This window comes from Rhincodon typus, chromosome 27 (genome assembly GCF_021869965.1).
Source record: "Rhincodon typus isolate 14 chromosome 27, sRhiTyp1.1, whole genome shotgun sequence".
Classification (NCBI taxonomy): Eukaryota; Metazoa; Chordata; class Chondrichthyes; order Orectolobiformes; family Rhincodontidae; genus Rhincodon; species Rhincodon typus.
Window position 1 is genome coordinate 15,206,095 of NC_063358.1, and position 21,178 is coordinate 15,227,272.

The 21,178-nt window shown below is 41.6% G+C and overlaps 1 protein-coding gene across 1 annotated transcript in view; it reads left to right on the forward strand.

The window, feature by feature from the left end:
* The window catches only part of LOC109912207 (PR domain zinc finger protein 1-like), a 51,342-nt gene extending 30,809 nt beyond the window's left edge, over positions 1–20,533 (forward strand). Inside the window, exons 3-6 of the mRNA XM_020511592.2 lie at positions 1,267–1,519; positions 11,082–12,148; positions 14,278–14,406; positions 15,250–20,533. Of these exons, the coding sequence (XP_020367181.1) occupies positions 1,267–1,519; positions 11,082–12,148; positions 14,278–14,406; positions 15,250–15,801 (2,001 nt within the window). The 3' untranslated portion in view covers positions 15,802–20,533. The remainder of the gene's footprint in view (positions 1–1,266; positions 1,520–11,081; positions 12,149–14,277; positions 14,407–15,249) is intronic.
* Positions 20,534–21,178: the final 645 nt, after the last annotated feature.

The window sequence follows — 21,178 nt, forward strand, 5'->3', positions numbered from 1 at the left end:
TCAGTGAGGGTCAGTGTCTGGGACAATGGGACCTCAGTGAGTGTCAGCATCTGGGGCAACTGTACTTCAGTGAGTGTCAGTATCTGGGACAACTGTACTTCACTGAGGGACAGTGTCTGGGGCAACTGTACCCCGGTGAGCGTCAGTGTCTGGGACAACTGTACCTCACTGAGGGACAGTGGGGCAACTGTCCCCCGGTGAGGGTCAGTGTCTGGGACAACTGTACCTCACTGAGGGTCAGTGTCTGGGGGAACTGTACCCTGGTGAGGGTCAGTGTCTGTGGAACCGTACCCCGGTGAGTGCCAATGTGGGCTAGGGAAAATGAAATGGTGAAGATAACCTGGAAGAGGAAGAGACACCTGTTTGGAGTACCGAATCGCCGCCTTGTTTGAAAATGAAAGGACAGAGCTGGGTGCTACACAAATCTCGGAAACAGACTGCCTCCTGGTCCTGTGATTGGGAGCACCTTCCTACACAGCGCTGCCCACTGCAGCTGAGAGAATACTTTCGGGGGAAAAACAAAGCAACAAAGATCCCTACTTTGGGAGAGTGGTGACTGTGAGGGTTTCCAGTGTGGCCCGGTATTACCACCCGCCTGCAAGTTTTCCGGTTTCAGTATAAATCCGGCAAAAGGCGCAGGGCTCCCACAGATCCCATCAATATGTGCACAGTGATTCCTATCTGAACCAAAATCCCCTGGCTTACCGCCATCCAGGAATTCAAAAAAAAACAAATAAATGACAGCAGCATTTTTAATGTGACTGCTACTTCCTGCTCTGGAAACCTTGTACTTTCTCTGGCGATTGGGTCTTGTTGTGAGAAAGAAATGCCTTAGGCTGGGGAAAAGTTGTGAAATTCGCGGTGAGAGAGGGAGCGAGAGCGAAACAGGCAGGCACAGGAAGATCCAACCCTCAGAAACATGATGTCACTGAATGAGCTCATTGCTACCATGTGACAGCTGTCATAAATAGCTCAGCTATCATGACTTTGTGTTAGCTTCATTAGAGTCTGCAAACTATTAGTGACAGACAGACAGACAGACAGACAGCAGGGAGGGCTACATTCTCAGAAAACTGATTGAAGCGAGGAGATTGTACTGCTGCCGGGGGTTTTACATGGAGCAGGTTGCTTTACTGATCAAACATAAACATTTTTATTTTTAGCATGAATCACAATTACAAGCGATGTCTTTTCTTCGGGAAAAAAAAGCAAAACAAAAGATCAAGTTCTTTTTGAATTGTAATCGAGTTTGATTTCTGTCACTAGGTGTATTCCTCCGGGAGTCTCAGTCATTTTCTGGACGGGTATAATGTGTGTAAAAGTAATTGGATGCGGTACGTAAATCCCGCACAATCGGCTGAAGAGCAGAATTTAGTCGCCTGTCAGAATGGCACCGATATTTACTTCTACACCGTGAAGCCAATCCCTCCCAGCAATGAGCTGCTGGTCTGGTACAGCCGGGAGTTTGCTGAGAGATTGAATTATCCTCCGACCCGGGACCTGGTGATGCTAAAACTCAGTGAGTCCTCCACACCTTTTACTGATTTGGTTTTCTGTTTTGGGAGGGGGTTGGTGGAGGCTGTTGGAAGATTTGATCAGTCTTGCTTCTAAGTTGAGCGATCGCCTGTGTGTACTTTTAACCTGACCCCACTTCTGTAACTATGCAAACTGCAGACCTAGGTATGATTTAGACCTGAAACATTTTATCCAGGCACCGTTGGGAATGTTGGCGATTGTAATATTTCCAGTTTACTGTGGTAGTTGTTAAAAGGCATACAAGACCACCGCCCCCCGCCCCCCCACGAAAGTTCTGATCCTCAATCCCAAATCACTCCCCACTTTCGCAGTCCTCACACTCCTTAGAACAGACAGAGGTGCCCGGGACGGGAATGGTGAGATATATTCCTTAGAATTAGATGCTTCTCTCTCTCTCTCTTCAACTAAATGCGTTGCTACTTCTCTCTTCTCTCCACCCCTTCAATCTTGGTCGTGTGGCTTATATTTTTTTTAATTCTCCGCTCGCTCCAATCAGTTTCTCTAGCCCGAACTTGACAGATGGAGCTTTAATAACAGCACGCTGCAATATTTTCAGCCAAGTATAAAAATGAAACCAGTAAGTTAGTGTGCTGAGATTGTGAGAAGTGTCCGAGAATGAGACACTGTAAGGATGTGCTGGTTAAAATGAGCAGCGGGCCGATTTTACCACTTTACAGTGAGCTACCCAGAGCATCCAGTCTATTCGGAGAGTGTGCGCGAAAACTGCTCATTTGTATTGCTCCTTATTTGATCGAATATTGCAGGCTTTACCAAGCACTGAGCTGTGTTCATCACTTCACCTGACGAAGCTGCAGCGCTTCGAAAGCTTGTGATTTCAAATAAACCTGTGGGACTAGAACAGACACCTCCACTTTATCAGCAGGTGGTGAGCATTTTGCATCCGGGATGGGAGCAGGGAATGGAACCCGAGCCTCTGTCATTTGGGGTACACGGGATACACATGCCTGGCTTCTACTCAGCGACCCCAAACCCCGCCATCCCTTCCATCCGGGAGGGATTCTGGCATCAGAATGAGACTGCCAGCAATGGTGCCAAGGCAGGGGCACTATCTACAAGTACTATCCGACCTTCAAGCACTCTCTGAAATCAGAATAAAGAGATGGGTTAGGGTTAGAATTAACCATTCATTGTAGACCCAGGCAGACCAGGTTAAGACCTGGTCATCCCCTTCTGTTCGTTTGCCCTCGAAATAGTTAGAACTAAAATATGGAATGTAGATTTTACAGGGAGAGAGTAGGGATTTGAAGCTTGCATTGTAACCCAATTCTAGTGATCACTCAGTGCAGGATGCAAGAAGGAGATTAGACTGCTTGATAATTTTTCCTTTTTAACTTGAGGTGTGATTGGTGGTGACAAGCTCTTCCTTTAAAAGCAATTATGTACATGTTCAAACAGCATTCATCTTGCACTTTTATCTGTTGACAGATTTATCCCTTTATAAAACATTTTAAAGATTTTATGAGGGGCAAGGCATTTTTTTTCTGTGATCAGAAGAGGTTTGCTGTTTAGGGACACTTCTGAAAATTTACAGAACAGGAACAGGTTACAGCCAACAATGAGGCTTTTCGGCCCGTGGTGCTTGTGCTGGTTCTCTGAAGGAGAAATTCACCAAGTTCCCGTTTCCCACCTTCTCCCCATGGAGTTGCTACACCCTCTTCCTTTTCATTTACTAATCTAACTTCCTCTCGAATACCTCGACTGAACTGTCCTCCACTATACTCTCAGGCAGTGCATTCAAGTTCCTAACGACTTGCTGCACTCTTCCACATCTCACCATTGTTTCTTTCGCCAGAGTCACGGAAGTGTTAGGTGCAAAAGGAGGCCATTCAGCCCATTTTCTCATCCTGGCTCTAGTGCCATCTAGTGCCATCTTGAATAATTTAATTGAAGCTGCCTCCACCACACTCCCAGACTGTGCACACCAAACCCAAACTGCTCACTGTATCTCCTGCTTCTTGATACTTCCAACAATACGAACAGTTGCCATGTCTATTTTGTCCAGACTCCTCCTGAATTCGAATCTCTCAGAAAATCTCATTTTGATCTTCTCTAAGAGAAGGAACTTCAAGGTCTCCAATCTAGCATTGGAATTGAATCCCCGGAGCCAGGCTCATCAATCTTATCTGCATCCCTTTCTATTGCTTCACAATTTCCCTAGCAGTTTGTGTCCCTCCCTGATTCCTCTTCCATTTATCCCTCCCACTTGCCTAGGTTTTTTTTGGAGAGAATTAACTTGAATCCCTTTATTTTAATATCATTGATCACCGTGCAACATTTTGAGCAGGTCTGAATACTGTGCTTCTGTTGTCTCTATCGGTAGTTGATATCCTGGAGAGGTTGGGGACACATTGACTTTCAGTCATTTTAGAACAGTTCATATAACGTTTCAACAGAATCTGTTTTTAAAACTGTTAGATGCAGGACTATCTGTTCTCACACCTACTTCCACCCTTTTTATATTTAGCTACAAAAAGTAACACATGTGAAACTTGTGAGCAGAAACTTTGATCCCAAAGCTATCAAATTCAAACTGGCTCAGTGAGAGTGAGTGTGACAGTATTGAGGGAAAGGGTGAGTAAGGTTGAGTGACTGAGAGCGAGGAAAGGTGTGTATGATTTACACTGCAAGAATGAAGGCGTGTGTGATGGCTGTGTATTTGTCATGTGTGTGTGTGTTTGGCTATTAGTGTGCATTAGCATGAGCATTTGTGTTGTGTCTGTGTCTGTGTCTGTGTCTGTGTGTGTGTGTATGTATCTGTGTCCCCAGAATATATTTGAAATATTTCATGGTTAAAATATTGCTTAGCTTCCTCTAGTTTTAATTTGCCTGGTTTTACCTCACCCTGTGGTCATTAGTCTATTACATCTCGGTGACTCCAACCCATGCAGCCTTCTCTTTATGATATCAGTTTGTTGAGTTGGCGCCTTTCTGTTGCCGGTTGAGTAACAAGCAACAATTCTCTTTTGTCTTGAAATGTGGTTTGACAAGTGTTTGCCCTGCTAAACAGGTTTCTATTACATGTTACAGCCACAAATTGAAAAATTAATTTGTCCTCACACTCCCCACTCTCCCTACCTTGGGCTGTTAGTAAGTCTGAGCTCCCCCTCTCAGTAATTTACTCTCTTATTAGTCATCACAAACTGATTTAACAATGGCCAGTTTGGCTTTGTCCCTACAGCTTGCAGCAATTTAGAGAGGGAGAAAGCAAATAAGGTGCCTGTTTCAAATCATTGACAGCATACACATGTAGATGTTGGTAGGGGAGGGGAGATTGTGAAGAATTATACTCCGTTATGTGCTTCCACCTACCAAAGCTCTAAAGATATATTAGTATTGAATGTTCTTATTTCTGCTGCTCATATTCTGCCTCTTGCAAAGTTTTGCGCACCCATGATTCTCTGTCCACCAACCTACATTGGCGCCTGGTGTTCCAGTAGCACAACTTAATAATTCTAATTCTTGTTTGTAAATTCCTCCATGGCTCTCAGCCCATGCTTATCTACGTGCCTCTTCCAGTTAAACAACCTTCTGAAATCTCCACATTCCTGCAAGTTTGGCTCATCTGCATCCCTTCCCTCCACCATTGGTGATTGTGTCTTTCGTTGCCTAAGCTATAATCTCTGGAATTTCCTCCCCATCCTTTCTGTATCTTTACCCTTATCCCTTAAGGCATTATTTAGTATATATATCATCGACCACGCTTTGTCACCTTCTTTCAATGTCTCCTTATGTGGCTCAATATCAAATTATGAGTGATAACTAAAATGTGAAGCATTTTGGATGATTTGCTATATTAAAGTTGCTATGTAAATCTAAGTTGTTGTCCAGACTTGCACGACAATAATATTCCATTGAATGAAATGTTGAGTGCATTTATACTCTGGTGCACATGAGCACCTGTACCAATATATTCCTGTATCCTGTACCTCAGTAAGATTCAATTCCCATCAAAGCAGAATGAGGGGAACTGGATAACTAAACAGAGTTCTGGAAGAAAAAGGTGCTCCTTGCACATTCTAAGGAGGTGAATCTTGGAGTACTGTGTTTTCAGTGCAGAAATTGATCCTTTCCAGTAATATAGTCCTTCTCCCTCCTGCCGCTGTCCCCAGTTTCACTACATTCAAAGTGAAACAGAAAGCAGCGCTGAATGTCAGTGAGTCGTGTCCATATCACTGTAGAATCCAAAAACAATTTGAGGTTTTAATTGACTCAAATAGCGCCTTCAGTTATTTAACGGCAGAATATCTCAATGAGGGAAATCAGTGCTAAGGTTGGCTCGAAAGGGCTGAACCCATGATGACCTCTGGCACATGTGGGCTTGTGTTTCTGGAGTTGGTGTCAGTTGGTGTAAACTGTCTGTGACTAGTGTTGTTCAGATATTAGCACAGGGCAGAGGCGTAATGAAGTGAATTGACCTTTTTTCTTTAAAAAAAAGAGCCAAATTTTAAATTCATTCCTCATCCCCAAACTGTGTGACTGAGCCCTGTCTCGAATTACATCAGTGTAAAATTTCTTCAGTTCCTCCATCAATTATACTAACGTGATCACTAGAAGAGGTTCTTAATTCATGGTCACTTTTATGCAATGTGCTAGTTCTTACTTAGAACTGTTGGTCACTGCCTGCTCCCATTCCATCCTGAATTCATCATGTAAAAGACTTGCATTAATGGAGCACCTTTCACTGCCTTGGGACACCAAAAGCACTTTAAACCCAATGAAGTATTTCTAAAGTGTGAACACCCATCGTAGGAAATGCAGAAATCAAATTATGCATGGCAAGGTGCTACAACAACATTGAGGTTAATGTTCAGAGAACCTGTCTTTTGTGATGTTGTTTGGTGGATGAATTTTCGCCTGTAACTAGAGGGAGCCTGCCTACTGCTGTTTGAAAGAGAGTACATTTTACATCCATCTCGGCTCGCACGTGGGGCCTCTAATTAATGTCACATCAAAAATATTTTGTAGAATCCTTTCAGACATAAGACAGGAGAAGAAATTTAACTCAGCAATCTGAGTCAGATTTGATGCCAAGCTTTAGAATTACGCACATGTCTGCCTTGTTACCCAACATGCCCCAGATCATATTTTATTTATATTGTTTTCAATAAAAGCATTATCTTTATAAAACAAGATAGAAATTAATTAGTTCTGAACTAGCAGGCAGTTACTGAAAGTTCATAAATAGCGAAGAGCATACAAGATTGACTCTCGCTTTGAGAAAACAGTGACTCATGTTTAAGGTGAACGTGGCAAGTTGAAAATAATCCCGCACATTGACTGACGCAGCAACATCTATTTATACAACATCTTTAGTGTAGTAAACCATCTGAATGTGCTTCTTCGGACTATTTTCAGACAAGACCTGACATTTAAGCCACACAAGGAGATAATAGAACAGGTGACCAAAAGCTTGGTTAAGGAGACAGGTTTTAAGGAGCACCTTAAATGCAGTAGGAGAGGTAGGAAGACAACTCCACAGCTAAGGGCTAATGCAGCTGAAGGCACAGTCACCAGTAGTGGAGTGATGAAAATTGGGCATTTGCAAGTGTCCAGAATTAGAGGAATGAAGACAATCATAGTACTGGAGAAGGTTACTGGTATAGAGAGAGAGGAAGGTCATTGAGGGTTTTGAAGATTAGGAACAGAATTGTAACATTGAAGCATTTCTGGATGGGGAGTCAGTGCATTTTGAGAAACACATGGAAGTAGGTGAATGGAATTGGGGTCAAATTAGGATACACAGTTGCATAACCTATGACAGGGTGTGATAGACTTTTCAAACATACTGCCCTCTCCAGCGCTGAAGGCATTTTTTTTTTTGGAACTGCATCTGTAGTTCTGTAGCATTCCAATCTCAACTGAACTGCAGCCCAGAGTTGGTTGACTTGCAATGCCTGATCTGCTCACGTCATTCCTGCTTTGACAAGCTTCAGAAAGAATGAATCTCGTGCCAGGGCGGTGTATAGAAACTCAGCTGATTCAGACACAGGTGCTTCATTCCATTTTCATTCAGAGGCTCTGTTGTCGGCCTGATGCAGAGATCTGTTCAGAGGATCAGGGTCTCACTGAGGCATCAAGGTTGTTTGACCACAATCAAGAAGCTTTCAGGAAATATTGAACTGTGTGTAACACAAACAGTGAAATAATGGAAAGGCTACCCAATTACCCGTTACCCAGCTGCGGTCTACCTGACTGATATTTCTGATATCCACAATTCAAAATGATGAAGGGTGTTTGATAGAGTAAGTAGCAAGAAATAGTTTCCACTGACACAAAATTCAATCATTAGAGGACACAGATTTAAGATCATTGTGGCAAAAGGATCAAAGGGAGCGAACAGGTGATTTTATTCCCCTCCCAAGCAGTGAGTTAGGATGATCCAGAATGCACTGTCTGAAAGGGCAGTGGGAACACACCAAATATCTTTTAAAAATGGAAAATGCATACAGTAACTACTTGAAGGAGAGAAAATAGCAGGGTCCTAGAGAAAAGTCTGAGGGACTGAGTCTAATTGAATAGTTCCACAGGCGCAAAGAACTGAATAGCCCTGTTTGTTGTATGATCCCATCATTCTCTGTAAGCTTAGCTTTGCAGATTGCTATACTCTTATTTTGAATGATCCCCTCAATAAGGTGACCAACCACAACGAGTGACAGCAACCGTCCTCTTCCATTAGCCCGCACAGGAGTAATCCTGGCCTGATTCAGTGCTACCACGGATTTATATTCCAGAACTCCACTCACACGGCCCGTTCAATCCCTGAAGAGAAATTTTTACCCCTGAGACTGTCGCACAGATTTGAAAACAATGTACCAGCACATGGCCTTACAGATTAATTCAGTACAGGAAGTGTTCTAATTCATCTGATAATTATCTGAGATAGATTGATTCCTTGTTAAAAATTGCCTCGCTGAACCTGTTCAAGTAAAATATTTCAGACTGAATAAAAGTTGTAGCTGTCACACTCTTGTCGGTTGAAAGTGCGGGGGATTGAGATTTAATGACTCAGTATAATTGGTTTCTCTCTCACTTCTCTCTTGTTTCTGTGTTAAAACTATCTATGTCAGTATTTTTTAAGGCATCAGGCTCATTGACTTCAGTCACTGAATTCCACGCAGTTGCAATATATGATTCAGCACAATTCAGAATGACTGTGATCTGTCCACAGTTAGTCAGCCCCTTACACCAAGACCCCACCCACCTGAAGCTCTTCAGAAATGATTCTGCCAGTGAAAGAGGAAGCTCTGGTTCACTGTGTCTTGCCTCAACTTGCCTCCTATCTGGAGGCTCATCTTTGGTCACAGATCAAAGTGCGGTTAATCTCTCTCTTTGGTGCAAAGCAGCAGTAACAAACAGAAATACTTTTAGAGTTGTAGAGTCATACAGCACGGAAACGGACCCTTCGGCCCAACCAGTCCATGCCGAGCAAATTCCCAAACTAGACTAGTCTCCCCTGTTTGTGCTTGGCCCATATTTCTCCAAACATTTTTTATTCATGCACTTATTCAAATGTCTTTTAAATGTTGTAACTGTACCTGCATCTGCCACTTCGTCTGGAAGGTCATTCCACATACGAATCACTCTCTGTGTAAAAAAAAAAGTTGCCCTCATGTCTTTTTTAAATCTCTCTCCTCACCTTAAAAATATGTCCCCTAGTGTTGAAATGCCTAACCATAGGGAAAAGATACCTGCTATTCACCTAATCAATACCCCTTATGATTTCATAAACCTTTATAAAGCCACCCCTCAACCTCCTACACTCCAGTGAAAAGAAATCCCAGCCTATCCAGCATCTACTTATAACTCAAATCCTCTATTCCCAGCAACATCCTGGTAAATCTTTTCTGAACCCTGTACAGGTTAAATAACATCCTTCCTATAGCAGGGTCGCTAGAACTGCACACAGTACTCCAGAAGAGGCCTCACCAATGTCCTGTACAGCCTCAACATGATGTCCCCACTCCTATACTCAAAGGTCTGAGCAGTGAAGGCAAGCATGCTAAATGCCTTCTTAACCACCCTGTTTACATGGGATTTGAGGAGTTTGATCATATTTTACCTCCTGAGTGAAGTGACTGAAGATCTTTGAATTCCTAACTGGCCTTCCCCAACCCCACTGCCACCCACCATCTTCTGATGAAGCTGACTTCTAGATGTGCTCCTGCTCTGCCGATGTCATTCATCCGTGATTCTACATATTAAGTTTTGGAAAGATATTCCAACCCTTGCTCACATAGCCCTGTCAGCCTTGGTACAAACATAACTGAGGAGTGGGGTTTGAACTTCCAACCTCAGCAGCAAGAGTGAACTAGGAACCATATGACCGAGAATGGCAAAATATATTAACGGAAGAAAAATTGTACCCATCAAGCTCGTCTGTGCAAAGGGGAGGTTTTAATGACCCAGGATAATTAAGAAAAAACAATTTCCCTCATGTGTTTGCATTGAAACCACGAGTTTCTGATTTTTAGCCACCGATCTTACTCCCTTTAATCACTGGAAATAATACCAAAAAAACACTGTAAATCCTACAGTGCAGGACCACATCAAGGTTGAAAATAACCACAAATTGTTAAGTTCTTCAAGTTTGCTTTGCAAACATCTCAAATTACTTTACAGCCCTCTGAGAGTGCAGTCATTGTTTTCTTGTAGCAGGTGCAGTCATCTATTTATGCACAGCAAAATCCCACAAGTAACAATGTGACAATGATCAGGTCATTTGTTCTTCTGATTTTGGTTGAGGGGATGAACTTTTGGTTGGGACTCCAGAAGAACACCCCAATCCTCTTTCAGTAGTACCAGGGGGTCTTTTAAGGGTGGCGCGGTGGCTCAGTAGTTAGCACTGCTGCCTCACAGTGCCAGGGACCCGGGTTCGATTCCACCCTTGGGTGACTGTCTGTGTGGAGTTCGCACATTCTCCCTGTGTCTGTGTGGGTTTCCTCCGGGTGCTCCAGTTTCCTCCCACAGTCGAAAGATGTGGAGGCTAGGTGGATTGGCCATGCTAAATTGCCCGTGGTGTTCAAGGATGTGTAGATTAGGTGGGTTAAAGGGGGATGGGTCTGGGTGGGATGCTCTGTGTGTCGGTGTGGACTTGTTGGGCCGAAGGGCCTGTTTCCACACTGTAGTGATGATATGATATGATATCATGATATGATAAGTCCAGTTGGGAGGGCAGTCAGGGCCTTGGTATAGCATCTTATCTGACAGTTAGCACCTTTGACAGTGCAGCATTCCCTTACAACTATGGTAAAGCTAAACAATGTGTTCAAGTCTTTGGAGTAGAACTTGAAGCCAGAACTTACTGACACAGGCTCGGAGTTATCACTGAACCATGGTTATGTTCTACAACCTTCACATGGTTTCATTTAATCATAATCTTCAGCAACTTCTCTCCTTGATGTCCTGTTTCAACTTTGGTAGTATTGTGGCACTGTGATCTTTATCTTTCTTCCCATCTCCCTCCACTTGTCAATACTAATTCTGCTTACTCTTCCCAAGGTTAACCATATGGCTTTTCTTTCTAGAACATAATCTCAAGGGATACAAGGATCTGGTGTCTGAATTCACTGGCCAGCTACCTCAGAACCGAGAAGACATACAAGAAGGCCAAAAACAGTATGCTAACGACACAAAGAATGAGGAAGAAAAGGTGGATGTGGAGATAATTGACAGAGATACGCCACCCATCACTCCTGATGACGAAATTGCGGATTTCAGTAAAAAGTTTTATCCAGGTGTAGAGACCAGACATCTACCAGAAGAAAATAGCTCAAAGATAAATGATGTTAATGACAAGGAAAGGTCATTGGAGAGAACCAGCCCTTTATACAGAACCAGTCCAAACCAAAGATCAAAAAGTCCTGTTGTTGAACAAAGCCCTCAGATTTTGTCTCTCAATTCAACTACCTCATCTCAGAAAGAACTCCCTCTACATTTGAATGGATGTCACAGTCATGCCGAGGGCCTGGTCTCTTACCCAATGTACTCACCTCCAAGTCATGTCCAGCAACAGTATATGTATCCATATAGCACGCTGTCTCCTCACTACCCTCGATTAATATTGCCCAACTATTCACCTGCTTTCAACAGTTTTCACACGCTGAACAGTCCAGGCACTTTGAACAATGTGAACAATCTTAGCCTGTTTGGCAGGATGGCCCCAGTCTGTGGCAGTTTTGTGAATGGAGACTATCTGCCTCATCCCATGATGAGCCAGCCTGTTCTGCCGGTCACACTGTCTAATGAAGAAGGCCAAAGGCTTCATGTCCCTGAGCAGCCAAGGCGCCTCCTTATCCCTGCCCCGACCAGTGCTTTCTCACCCACAGGTCCAGCAATGGACCTGAAGGAAAGTCCTCATGACCATTCACCACCATCCGGTACCTCAATAACCTCTGAGCTGTCGATGCCACTAAAAACTACCTCCTGGATTCCAGCAAGCGAGGAAGCGATAAATCTGAGCAAACCAAAGATTTCTCTGGCAGATTCCCCTGGTTATAAATCACTTCCATACCCACTGAAGAAACAGAATGGGAAGATCAAGTATGAGTGCAACGTGTGTTCAAAGACCTTCGGTCAGCTATCGAACCTAAAAGTAAGTATTTCTTACAACGTATTTACAAAAGAGACAGTGATCTCAAGCTCTGACCTCTCTTGAGAGTTAGCAGTAGTGAATGTTCAGTTTGTTCCCTCCGTGTTAGCACTGGTAGGATTAACTAGGACCATGTAACTCCTTCCATGGAGTGCATTACTGCTCCTTCCCTCTCCTGAGAAAGATAAAATCTGTAAAAAAATCTTTCAAAATAGTCTGAAGATAAATTACTAATATTTGAGAAAACTAGGTTGCAGCATCCCAAAAATTGTTGTGGCCAGCGAGTTAGTATCTGTTGTTTTGCATAACCTTTAGTGGAGTAATGCAGCATTGGGAGTAACGTGACATTGGGAGTAATGCAGTGCTGACAGTAATACAACACTCGGATGAATACAGTGCAAGGGTTATACAGTGCTTAGATTAATCTGGTGTTCATAGTCAATGCAGTTTTCACAGTAACACTTCGCTTTAAAGATGAAAATGGAATTTTGCTCATTGAAAACCTTGAACAAAAATTGGTTTGGTAAACATTTGTTGGTGATGGTGGTTTATGGCCTGATTTCTTTAACCCAAATCAAGGGGCATCATTGTCCATGGACAGAATATTTTGCCATTTAATTCCCAACAGCCTTGTCCACAACTATAAGCACAATCCATGTTCCATTGAAACACTCTCTCAATCCTCGTGCTCAGCGATTAGAGCTATGCTCAGATTTTCTGGAGTTCTCTTGTCTCTGCAACCTGTCTGTCTTAAAAGCCTAAATTTTAGCTAATACGGTTCAGTAATGAGAGATTGTGATGAAGGTTCACCTGAAATTCTCTGTTAGTCTGTCCCAGCTCGTGATTTGCCATTATGTGACTTATTGACCAAATATAACTGAAGGACAACATAATTACAGGGCTATAGGAAAGATGTTTATTTGACTATCTGTTTCAAAGACCCTGAACAGAGATAATGAGCTAAACCAAATAAAAGCAAGATACTGCAGATGCTGAAAATCTGAAAGAAAAATATAAAATGCTGGAGAAACTAAGCAGGTCAGGCATTATTTGTGAAGAGAGAAAAATCAGGGTTAATGTTTCAAATCTGATATGATTCTATTTTAAAACTCATGTGCCAAATAGCTTATGTCTATGACTTATGATTCTATGAAATGTCAAAACTTAACATGAAACTGTCCCCAGTGCAGTGAACTCATTGCGCTCAACAGAAATCAGCGACTGCACTTCATCTGGACAATGGTTATATTATGAACCAATTGATCCAGAGAATGATCTTTGATTACCCTCTGAGCTGGCCTCATTGGAAATAGAAATTTGCAATAATACTGACCTTGTCAACAATGCCCACATCTTGAGAATGCATTTAAAATATGTTGCTGTGTCTTTTTAAAGTATTATTGCTTGGCAAAGTATTTCTGACACAGTAGGTCTTGAGTAATCTGATACTTAGCCAATCAGGAGGCACATTCCTTACTTCTCAACTTAAAGATGATATAACTGAAATGACTTGAAATTCAAAAGTTCATTATAATTAATCTCAGCCTGCACAGTGACTCACACGGACTCTGTTTATGGGTCAGAGGTACATTGATTAAATAATTTCAATGTGAAAGGATTGAAACTGCAACAAAAAATAACAAGGGAGTGCTGCACTGTCAGAGGTGTCACTTCTCAGATGTTGTGTTAAGCTGTCTGTTCTCTCAGTGGTGATGTAAAAGATCTCATAGAGCTATGTTAAAGCAAAGTGATAAGCTCTGCTCAGTGTCTTGGACAATATTTATCTCTCAACCAACGTCAGTGATTGGCTGATGTGTTTCTTCCATTTGACAATGAAGTACTTTATTGGCTCTAGAGCACTTGGGAATGTCCTGAGGATTTGAAAGGGACTGTATAAATTCACGGTCTTTCTTTCTTCAAGTGACATTTGCCAAATAGCTTTTTTTGGATGAGGAGCTACGATGACATAAAAGACTTTAGCCTGTGACAGTACAGAAACTGTGAAAGAGTGAATCACTGTCTCATAAAGATGATGACTACCCATCTCTGATGTGGGTAGCGCCAATGCAATTTTGATGGACTATGGAACTCAGTCACCAGCTTGTAGTATAATTCATGACGGTTTCTTGCAGGTCCACCTGAGGGTCCACAGTGGAGAGAGACCTTTCTCATGCCACACGTGCAATAAGACATTTACACAACTTGCTCATCTCCAGAAGCATTATCTGGTGCACACCGGAGAAAAGCCTCATCAGTGCCAGGTAAGATGCCAATAGTTGGTCCAGGGTGATTGAAACAATGGAATTCTCAATGATGAAGAATGACTGACTGGGACCATTGTTCTGACTGCTGAATGCAAAGTGACAGCTGAGCACCACTGTGTTACCCTCCATTGCTAAACATTTTCTGTACACTCGGGGTGGGGGAGGAGACCCGTGAAGGAATTTGTCCAAGTCCGGTATAGACAAGTGCTTGGACACCTAACGAAATGGGCTGGCAAACTTAGCAGTGCCCATTGTTGGCCCCAGACCACCTGCATTGCTAAATTGTCAGTATAATGCCTGTGTTATGCCCATTGTACACCCAAGCACATACCAGATTCTACACCACATAGTCAAAGTTCTCATTTAAGTGAATTGCCAGAACATAGCTGGTGCCTGGGGATCCCATAAACCCAACACAGGTCCGTGGCTTCAGAGGAGGGCAGAAAAGGTAAGAAAATAAACGTCTATAAAATGCAGGACATTAACACCATGAAACTTGAAACAGAAAGCTGAACACAAAATGCTTAACATTAAAATCTTAGCTTCTCTATTTTTGACCTATCACTGTCAGTGGGAATGGAGCAGCTTTGGGTTGAATCCCAACTTTGTCTAAATTTCCTCTCTTTGTCTTTGTCAACTGAGGCAGGTATGGATGTGGGGTTAGTGCAGGATGTCATCCCTAGATTTTACACATAAACAGCCTCTGTTTCCAAAGAGCCAGGAATAATCACTGGAAATGATAATCTAAGAAATTAATTGCCTGACTCCTTTGTGTTTTATCTATCATGTGTGTACTGACCCAGTTAGCCTGACTGTCTTTTCCATCTTGCCCTGTACTAGGTGTGTCACAAACGTTTCAGTAGCACCAGTAACTTGAAGACTCACCTCCGTCTCCACTCTGGGGAAAAGCCCTATCAGTGCAAGCAGTGTTCGGCAAAATTCACCCAGTTTGTTCACCTCAAGCTGCACAGACGCCTGCACAACAAGGAACGGCAACACAGGTGTCACTTCTGCTCCAAGAGCTACATCCACCAGTGCAGCCTGAAAATCCACCTGAAAGGCAATTGCTCTATGGCCTCGGTGAGCAGCTTGTCCAAGGAGGAACTCCTCAGGATTGACAATGTGATTGATAACTTCGACATGAGTGAACGTGCAGAAAGATTGGATGAGAGCGCCACTGCAACAGAGGTGGAAGTGGTAACTGAGCAGCTTCTAGCTGCTGGCCTAGAGAAGGGCTACAAAGAGGACCCATTCAAAGCAACATGTCACAAGAGCAATGGAGACAACCTTCCATCCATTGGCTTCCATGAGAGGACCAAAAATCTAATGTTATTCCACCATAGTTCACCACCTCGTCTGCCTGTCAGGGTCAAGCAAGAAGCCAGTTTATAATTGCACATTAGTTATCATGTGCCAGGACTAATATGATGAGTTCTTCAGTAAACAGGGTTAACCACTGGAGCACATATGACATAGCTGACTGTTTTGGGAAACTACAAGAAAAAAATCATGGCAGTGAGGAAATTGAATCACACAAATTTTTGTGTGTGATTTACGTACTTCCAGTCATAATATAGTGTTTATATGTATCTGTGTGCATGTATGTTTGTTTTAGTTTAGTTGTCCTCTTGTTATGTTATAGAATCTGGTAAATTGTGAATCCATTCTCTTGTCCTTGTGAGTTCCTATTGATTCAGTCAGACCAAAAAAATTACCCAAACACACGGCCTTTACTGGGTCTGGATGACATATAGACCCAGCCTCTGCTGTAATAGTTCTGCTTTCAATGCTGTCTCAGGGTGTGTTAGATATATTTATGCAACAGAAAATGGTATATATTTTTATTAGTTAAGAGACAATCAGATATGAGTTTATTCTTCTAAGGTCTATATCTTATTTATTAAGACACAAAGCATTGCTTTTATTTTAAATAAAGTTCACAGTGACTAAAATGTGGGATAATTGATTGATATCTGTGATGCTAGTAATAAGAAAATTGAATTATTTCAAAACCCAATGTGACAAATAGGCATCAGAAGAACAAATTGTTTTCAGGCCTTGATATTCCTACCTGTCAATTTTGAGTTTATCCAATGGTCCCGTTTACTCTCAGTCTGAATATTTGTGTGAGATAACATAGAAACAGTCAAGTGTAACACTGTGTTATTAGCCAAGCTTGCATGGGCTGAGAAGACTGAAGGTTCTATAAATGGAAGTGATTGGATCCTTCTGAATTCAGCCAGCAAATTACATGCAGTCTTACAGATTGAACTCTTGCAGTTTAGTTGTGAGGGTGAAGTTCAAAAGTGGGGTGAGATATTATTAAATTAATTCCTTTCCCACCAAGTATCAAGAAATTTCTCTTTGGTTTGGGACTGGAGAATTCACAGTGTGTGGTGTGTGTAGAAGGTAGTGAGGATAGATTGCTGCTGGAAGAGGAAAGTATTTTGATGGCAAATCCTTCATCCTCCAGTGTTTGAACAGCAGATTTGTTTCATATTTGTGGGTTTTTTTTTGTTAATTGCCTCCTATTCAGCTCATTCATTCACATTCTGACCATTCTGCAATGAATGATTCAGGTTTCCTATGATATCTTCAAAAAAATATGCGTACCAATAGAAACACAAAATTGCTCCAACTCTAAATCTTTATGTCCCTTTTGGTCCTCCGGTGTTCTGCTCCCACCACTATATTATGCACTTCTCTGCCTTTACAGGGGCTGGACATGAGACAGAGCTTCTTCTCAATAAGCACTTGCAAGCTGCCAGTCACCACTAAAACTGGCAAAATAAAACTAATTGCATTCCTTATCTTTATAAAATCGCCGTCAAAGCAGGGCATATTATGGTACACGGCCTGTGTTTTTACATAGGGTGTTGTGAAGTTTGCATTAGTGTTAGAGCTAACTACGCTTAAACTGAGTGTGTATCAGATAGAAGGGGCAGGGATTGGAATAGCATCCACCCTTTTAAAGCCAAAATCTGCTGAAACCACCTAACTGTATGACAAGAATTTCAACAAAGGTTTCTTTATTCTTCTGACGTACTTTATAGCTGGCTGAATGATGTCAAATCAAAATGGATTCAGAAGCAACAAGACTAAAAATACACACATTGTTTTTCAGATGCGTATACAAATGCCAAAAAAACAGACCTTTGAGGCTTAGACTTGGAATAATGTGGTTTAACCAAGTCCTAGAGTGGCTAAGTAGAGCATAAGTTTTTTAACCTGTTACTAGTTATTGTGAGTAGGTAACCAGTAAAGATTGCTCAGGGCAAGATACTTTTTTGAAAATAAAGACTGTAAAGAAATTGCTACTTTTGACAATTAGAAGTTAGTTTTCGTAAAAAAAAAATAGAAAAATTCAACACATCTTCACGGAAAAATCCAATAGTCATGCGCTGTGCTTTAAACCTGACTCTTGCAGCCTGACAAAGGGATTCCATTTCTCAATTTTACTGTTTGCTTTGAGAGCATGAATTTATATTTTGTCTTTTACATTGGATTTAGATTTGAATGTTTGAGTGTTGTTTCCATGGAAACCACTAGTGGAATGCTGTCGCCCAAACACAAGGGAGCAATCATCCAATGGACATTATAATTGAACAGTTGTGTCCAAATTCATCTTTGATTCTGTCAAGCTACAGGAAAAGTATACATCTCCCAGCTTTACTTTTATAGGTTTCCCTGTTAACCGTAATTTCTGTGATTACTATTAGCCATATGTCTACTCTGGTTAAAAAGTATGCTGCAATTTTTTTCCAATTTCAGGGGAGTTAACATGTGGTTTTCTTGGCTACTCATGGTTTAAAAGTAATGTCCATGGCTCCTCTGAATCTCATGATTTCACAAGATTTTTGATGGGCGGCATCCATAACTCTGATAGACCCATGGCTTCAGTGGTTTCCATGGCAAAATGAAAGCCCTGGCAATATGTAAACCAAAGCAGTACTTTTCTTCAACTGGGTCCACTTGAAACATTCCTTTTTGATGTATTTGTTTACTAAAGGTGCAGTGAATTCACTTAAATATATCATGAACCTCCTTGACTCTTTTCCAGCAATCCATTATACTGTGAAATATGCTGCCACATGGGCTTATGCTGAACTTGATGTGTGTTTACAATGTACCATTGACCCTTTGCAGTATGGAATTCCAAACCATTCAGCACTGGGTTCAAAGAGCAAAGATCAGGGATCTTAAAGAATCTCAATATAGGGGCTTTAATTCAAATATCTTCAGATTGTTAGTGGTGAACAATTGGACTATTTTAAAATAAGGAGCACAATAGTCTGAAAAGGCTGTTTTGTGAAGTGCTGCTCTTTTGATTTGAGCTGTTCCACACATTGCACACATGGTATAGGAACAGGAGTATGCTACACAGATCCACCCCCACCATCACCAGTACCTCCTTCCGCCCCACCTCACACACACAAAATTAATTATTAATGATCTCCAGCCTTTCCTTGACTAAATGTGACTCAGGTTTAAGATTTTAAGAAAAATCCGTCTGATTAATCAGATTGTTCAGTTTCTACCTCTACCCTTATCTTTATTTCTTCAGTGTTCTTCCAGAACTAGCTCAGGGCTATCAAGTCATACGGTTCAGTGCCAACTTATGTCACTAGAGTTAGCTGTTATCTTTAAGAAGCTGGGGGACAGTTGGTTTGTGATGCAGAGTGATGCTAACAATGTGGGTTCAATTCCAGCACTAGTTGAGGTCACCATGAAGATTGCCGTCTCAACCTGTGCCCTCGCCTGAGACATGGCGACCCTCAGGTTAAACTCACTGCCTGTTATCTCTCTCTAATGAGAGTGGGACTATGGTGACTTAACCTTTACCTTTAAACAGACATCCAACAGCAGTAAGGAGATGATCTCATGTGGTATGAGCAGGCCCAAGCCTGCCCCTGTATTATTATCTGCTGATTGATGTTCCACAGCAGCTAGTGGCTCCCTTCGCACAAGTACAACTAGGACAGAATCTTAGGAGACATCAGAATGAATCTGCTGTCTGCTTTGTGGAGCATTTCCTGTGACTACTTCCTCTTCAGGCAAACACTTTTTGTAATTATTTTCACAGCATCTTTGAAAGATTCAGTCACAAGCCAATCTTTTAAAAAATAAAATATCTTTAATTCCTTCACTTGCACTGTCCAAAAACTCAAGCAATCATTGGCTTAAAGTGAGTAAAGAAAAAACCCAGAGGACCATGTGCCAGAATCATGACCAGAGCAGCAAGGTGACAAATCCATATGGGATAGGTATCTGCAGGAACAACGGTAATATTCAGCCAGTGTCAGGCAATCAATTATGTATCCCTTTACTCCATAAATAAGTCTAATTTTTTATCACACTTAAATCCCAAATCAGTTAAAAAGGCCTCATGTTTAGAAGCAGGAACGAATATAATGTCACTTCTTCCATACAAAGCTTTAGCTTGTAGTCAAGTGTAGAAATTATATTTCACTGCTATTTGGATTACCACTAAATATTGCAACAATGAACACCTATGTAGGTATTGATGACAGCACTGGTGGTAACTTCTTTTCTATGATCTATGTACCCAAATAACTAGCTTGCAGTTATAAAGAATCAACAGGCATTGCAGCAGTAGGAACATTAGTATTGGCATTTTCATTCTAGATTAAAGGACATTAAAGACTCCCCCAAAGAAAATGACAATTGTCAGCATGGACATGGACAGCAGTGACAAACCTAAAGCCAATTGATCAACAAATAAGCAACTCTCCCCCAAAGACACTGAGGAAGTTTACACTGAGTCACTGCACCTCTATCTCTTCCTCTCAAGAAAACCAAATGTTGTTGGATAAGTATCTGGGGTCAACAGATGGAAATCAGGCTGTTCTTAGTTGAGATGTTCAACTTCCTTTAACTTGAATCAAACAGCAGGTCAAAAATGTTACAGGGACAGAATGACATACATATTTGCACCAAAGTTACAGGATAGTTCTTTTTTGCAACTTCACTTACTTTGGGTATCAAATGAAGTGTTTTGTACAGAAAGACCTTTTGTAAAATTATGTTTACATGTGGTTTACATTTTATTTATGTTAAATTTCTCATATGTAGCTGTGACTTAAATTAAACATGTTCATTTCTACATCTTCATGAAGTGATGTATTTTTGTCTCTATCTTTGCTTCCACAAAGTTTTCTGCCCCTCTCCTTCAGGTCCTGATCCCACGGTCACCATCATAAAATGACTAATGTGTGTAAAATGACTACTCTTGGGTTGAGTGCAGGATAAGTGTTAGCCATGACATTTGGGGGATCTCTGTTTCTTTTCAAATACTGCCATGGGATGTTTATGTCCACTGTACTGGTGCAGGTACCATCATTTGAATAAGATATCAACTTGAGGCTTTGTCTACCTCAGATGGAGAAGGTATTGTTACTATGTGAGTCCATTACTGAACAAATAAGAGAATTGAAAAGGACCTCCAAAAGCCAACAGGTAGCCCTGGAAATAAAACAAAAACAGCCCTGAGGAGGCTTCAGAAAAAATGCTTATGATCTCTAGTGCAGACACAGCATAGAATTCATTCACAAGGCTGGGAAAGAACAAATTAGTAGGCGAAGAGAGCACTCGGCTCTCACTGCACATTCTGCAAAAAAGAAAGCTTTTCATTAAGAGCTTTAATTTGGCCAAGGAGGTTTCAGTCCGTTCCATATATAACAACCTACTCTGAATACTCTGCTCACATTTCACAGCAATAACAAATTCCCCTGATACAGCTGAGACAATC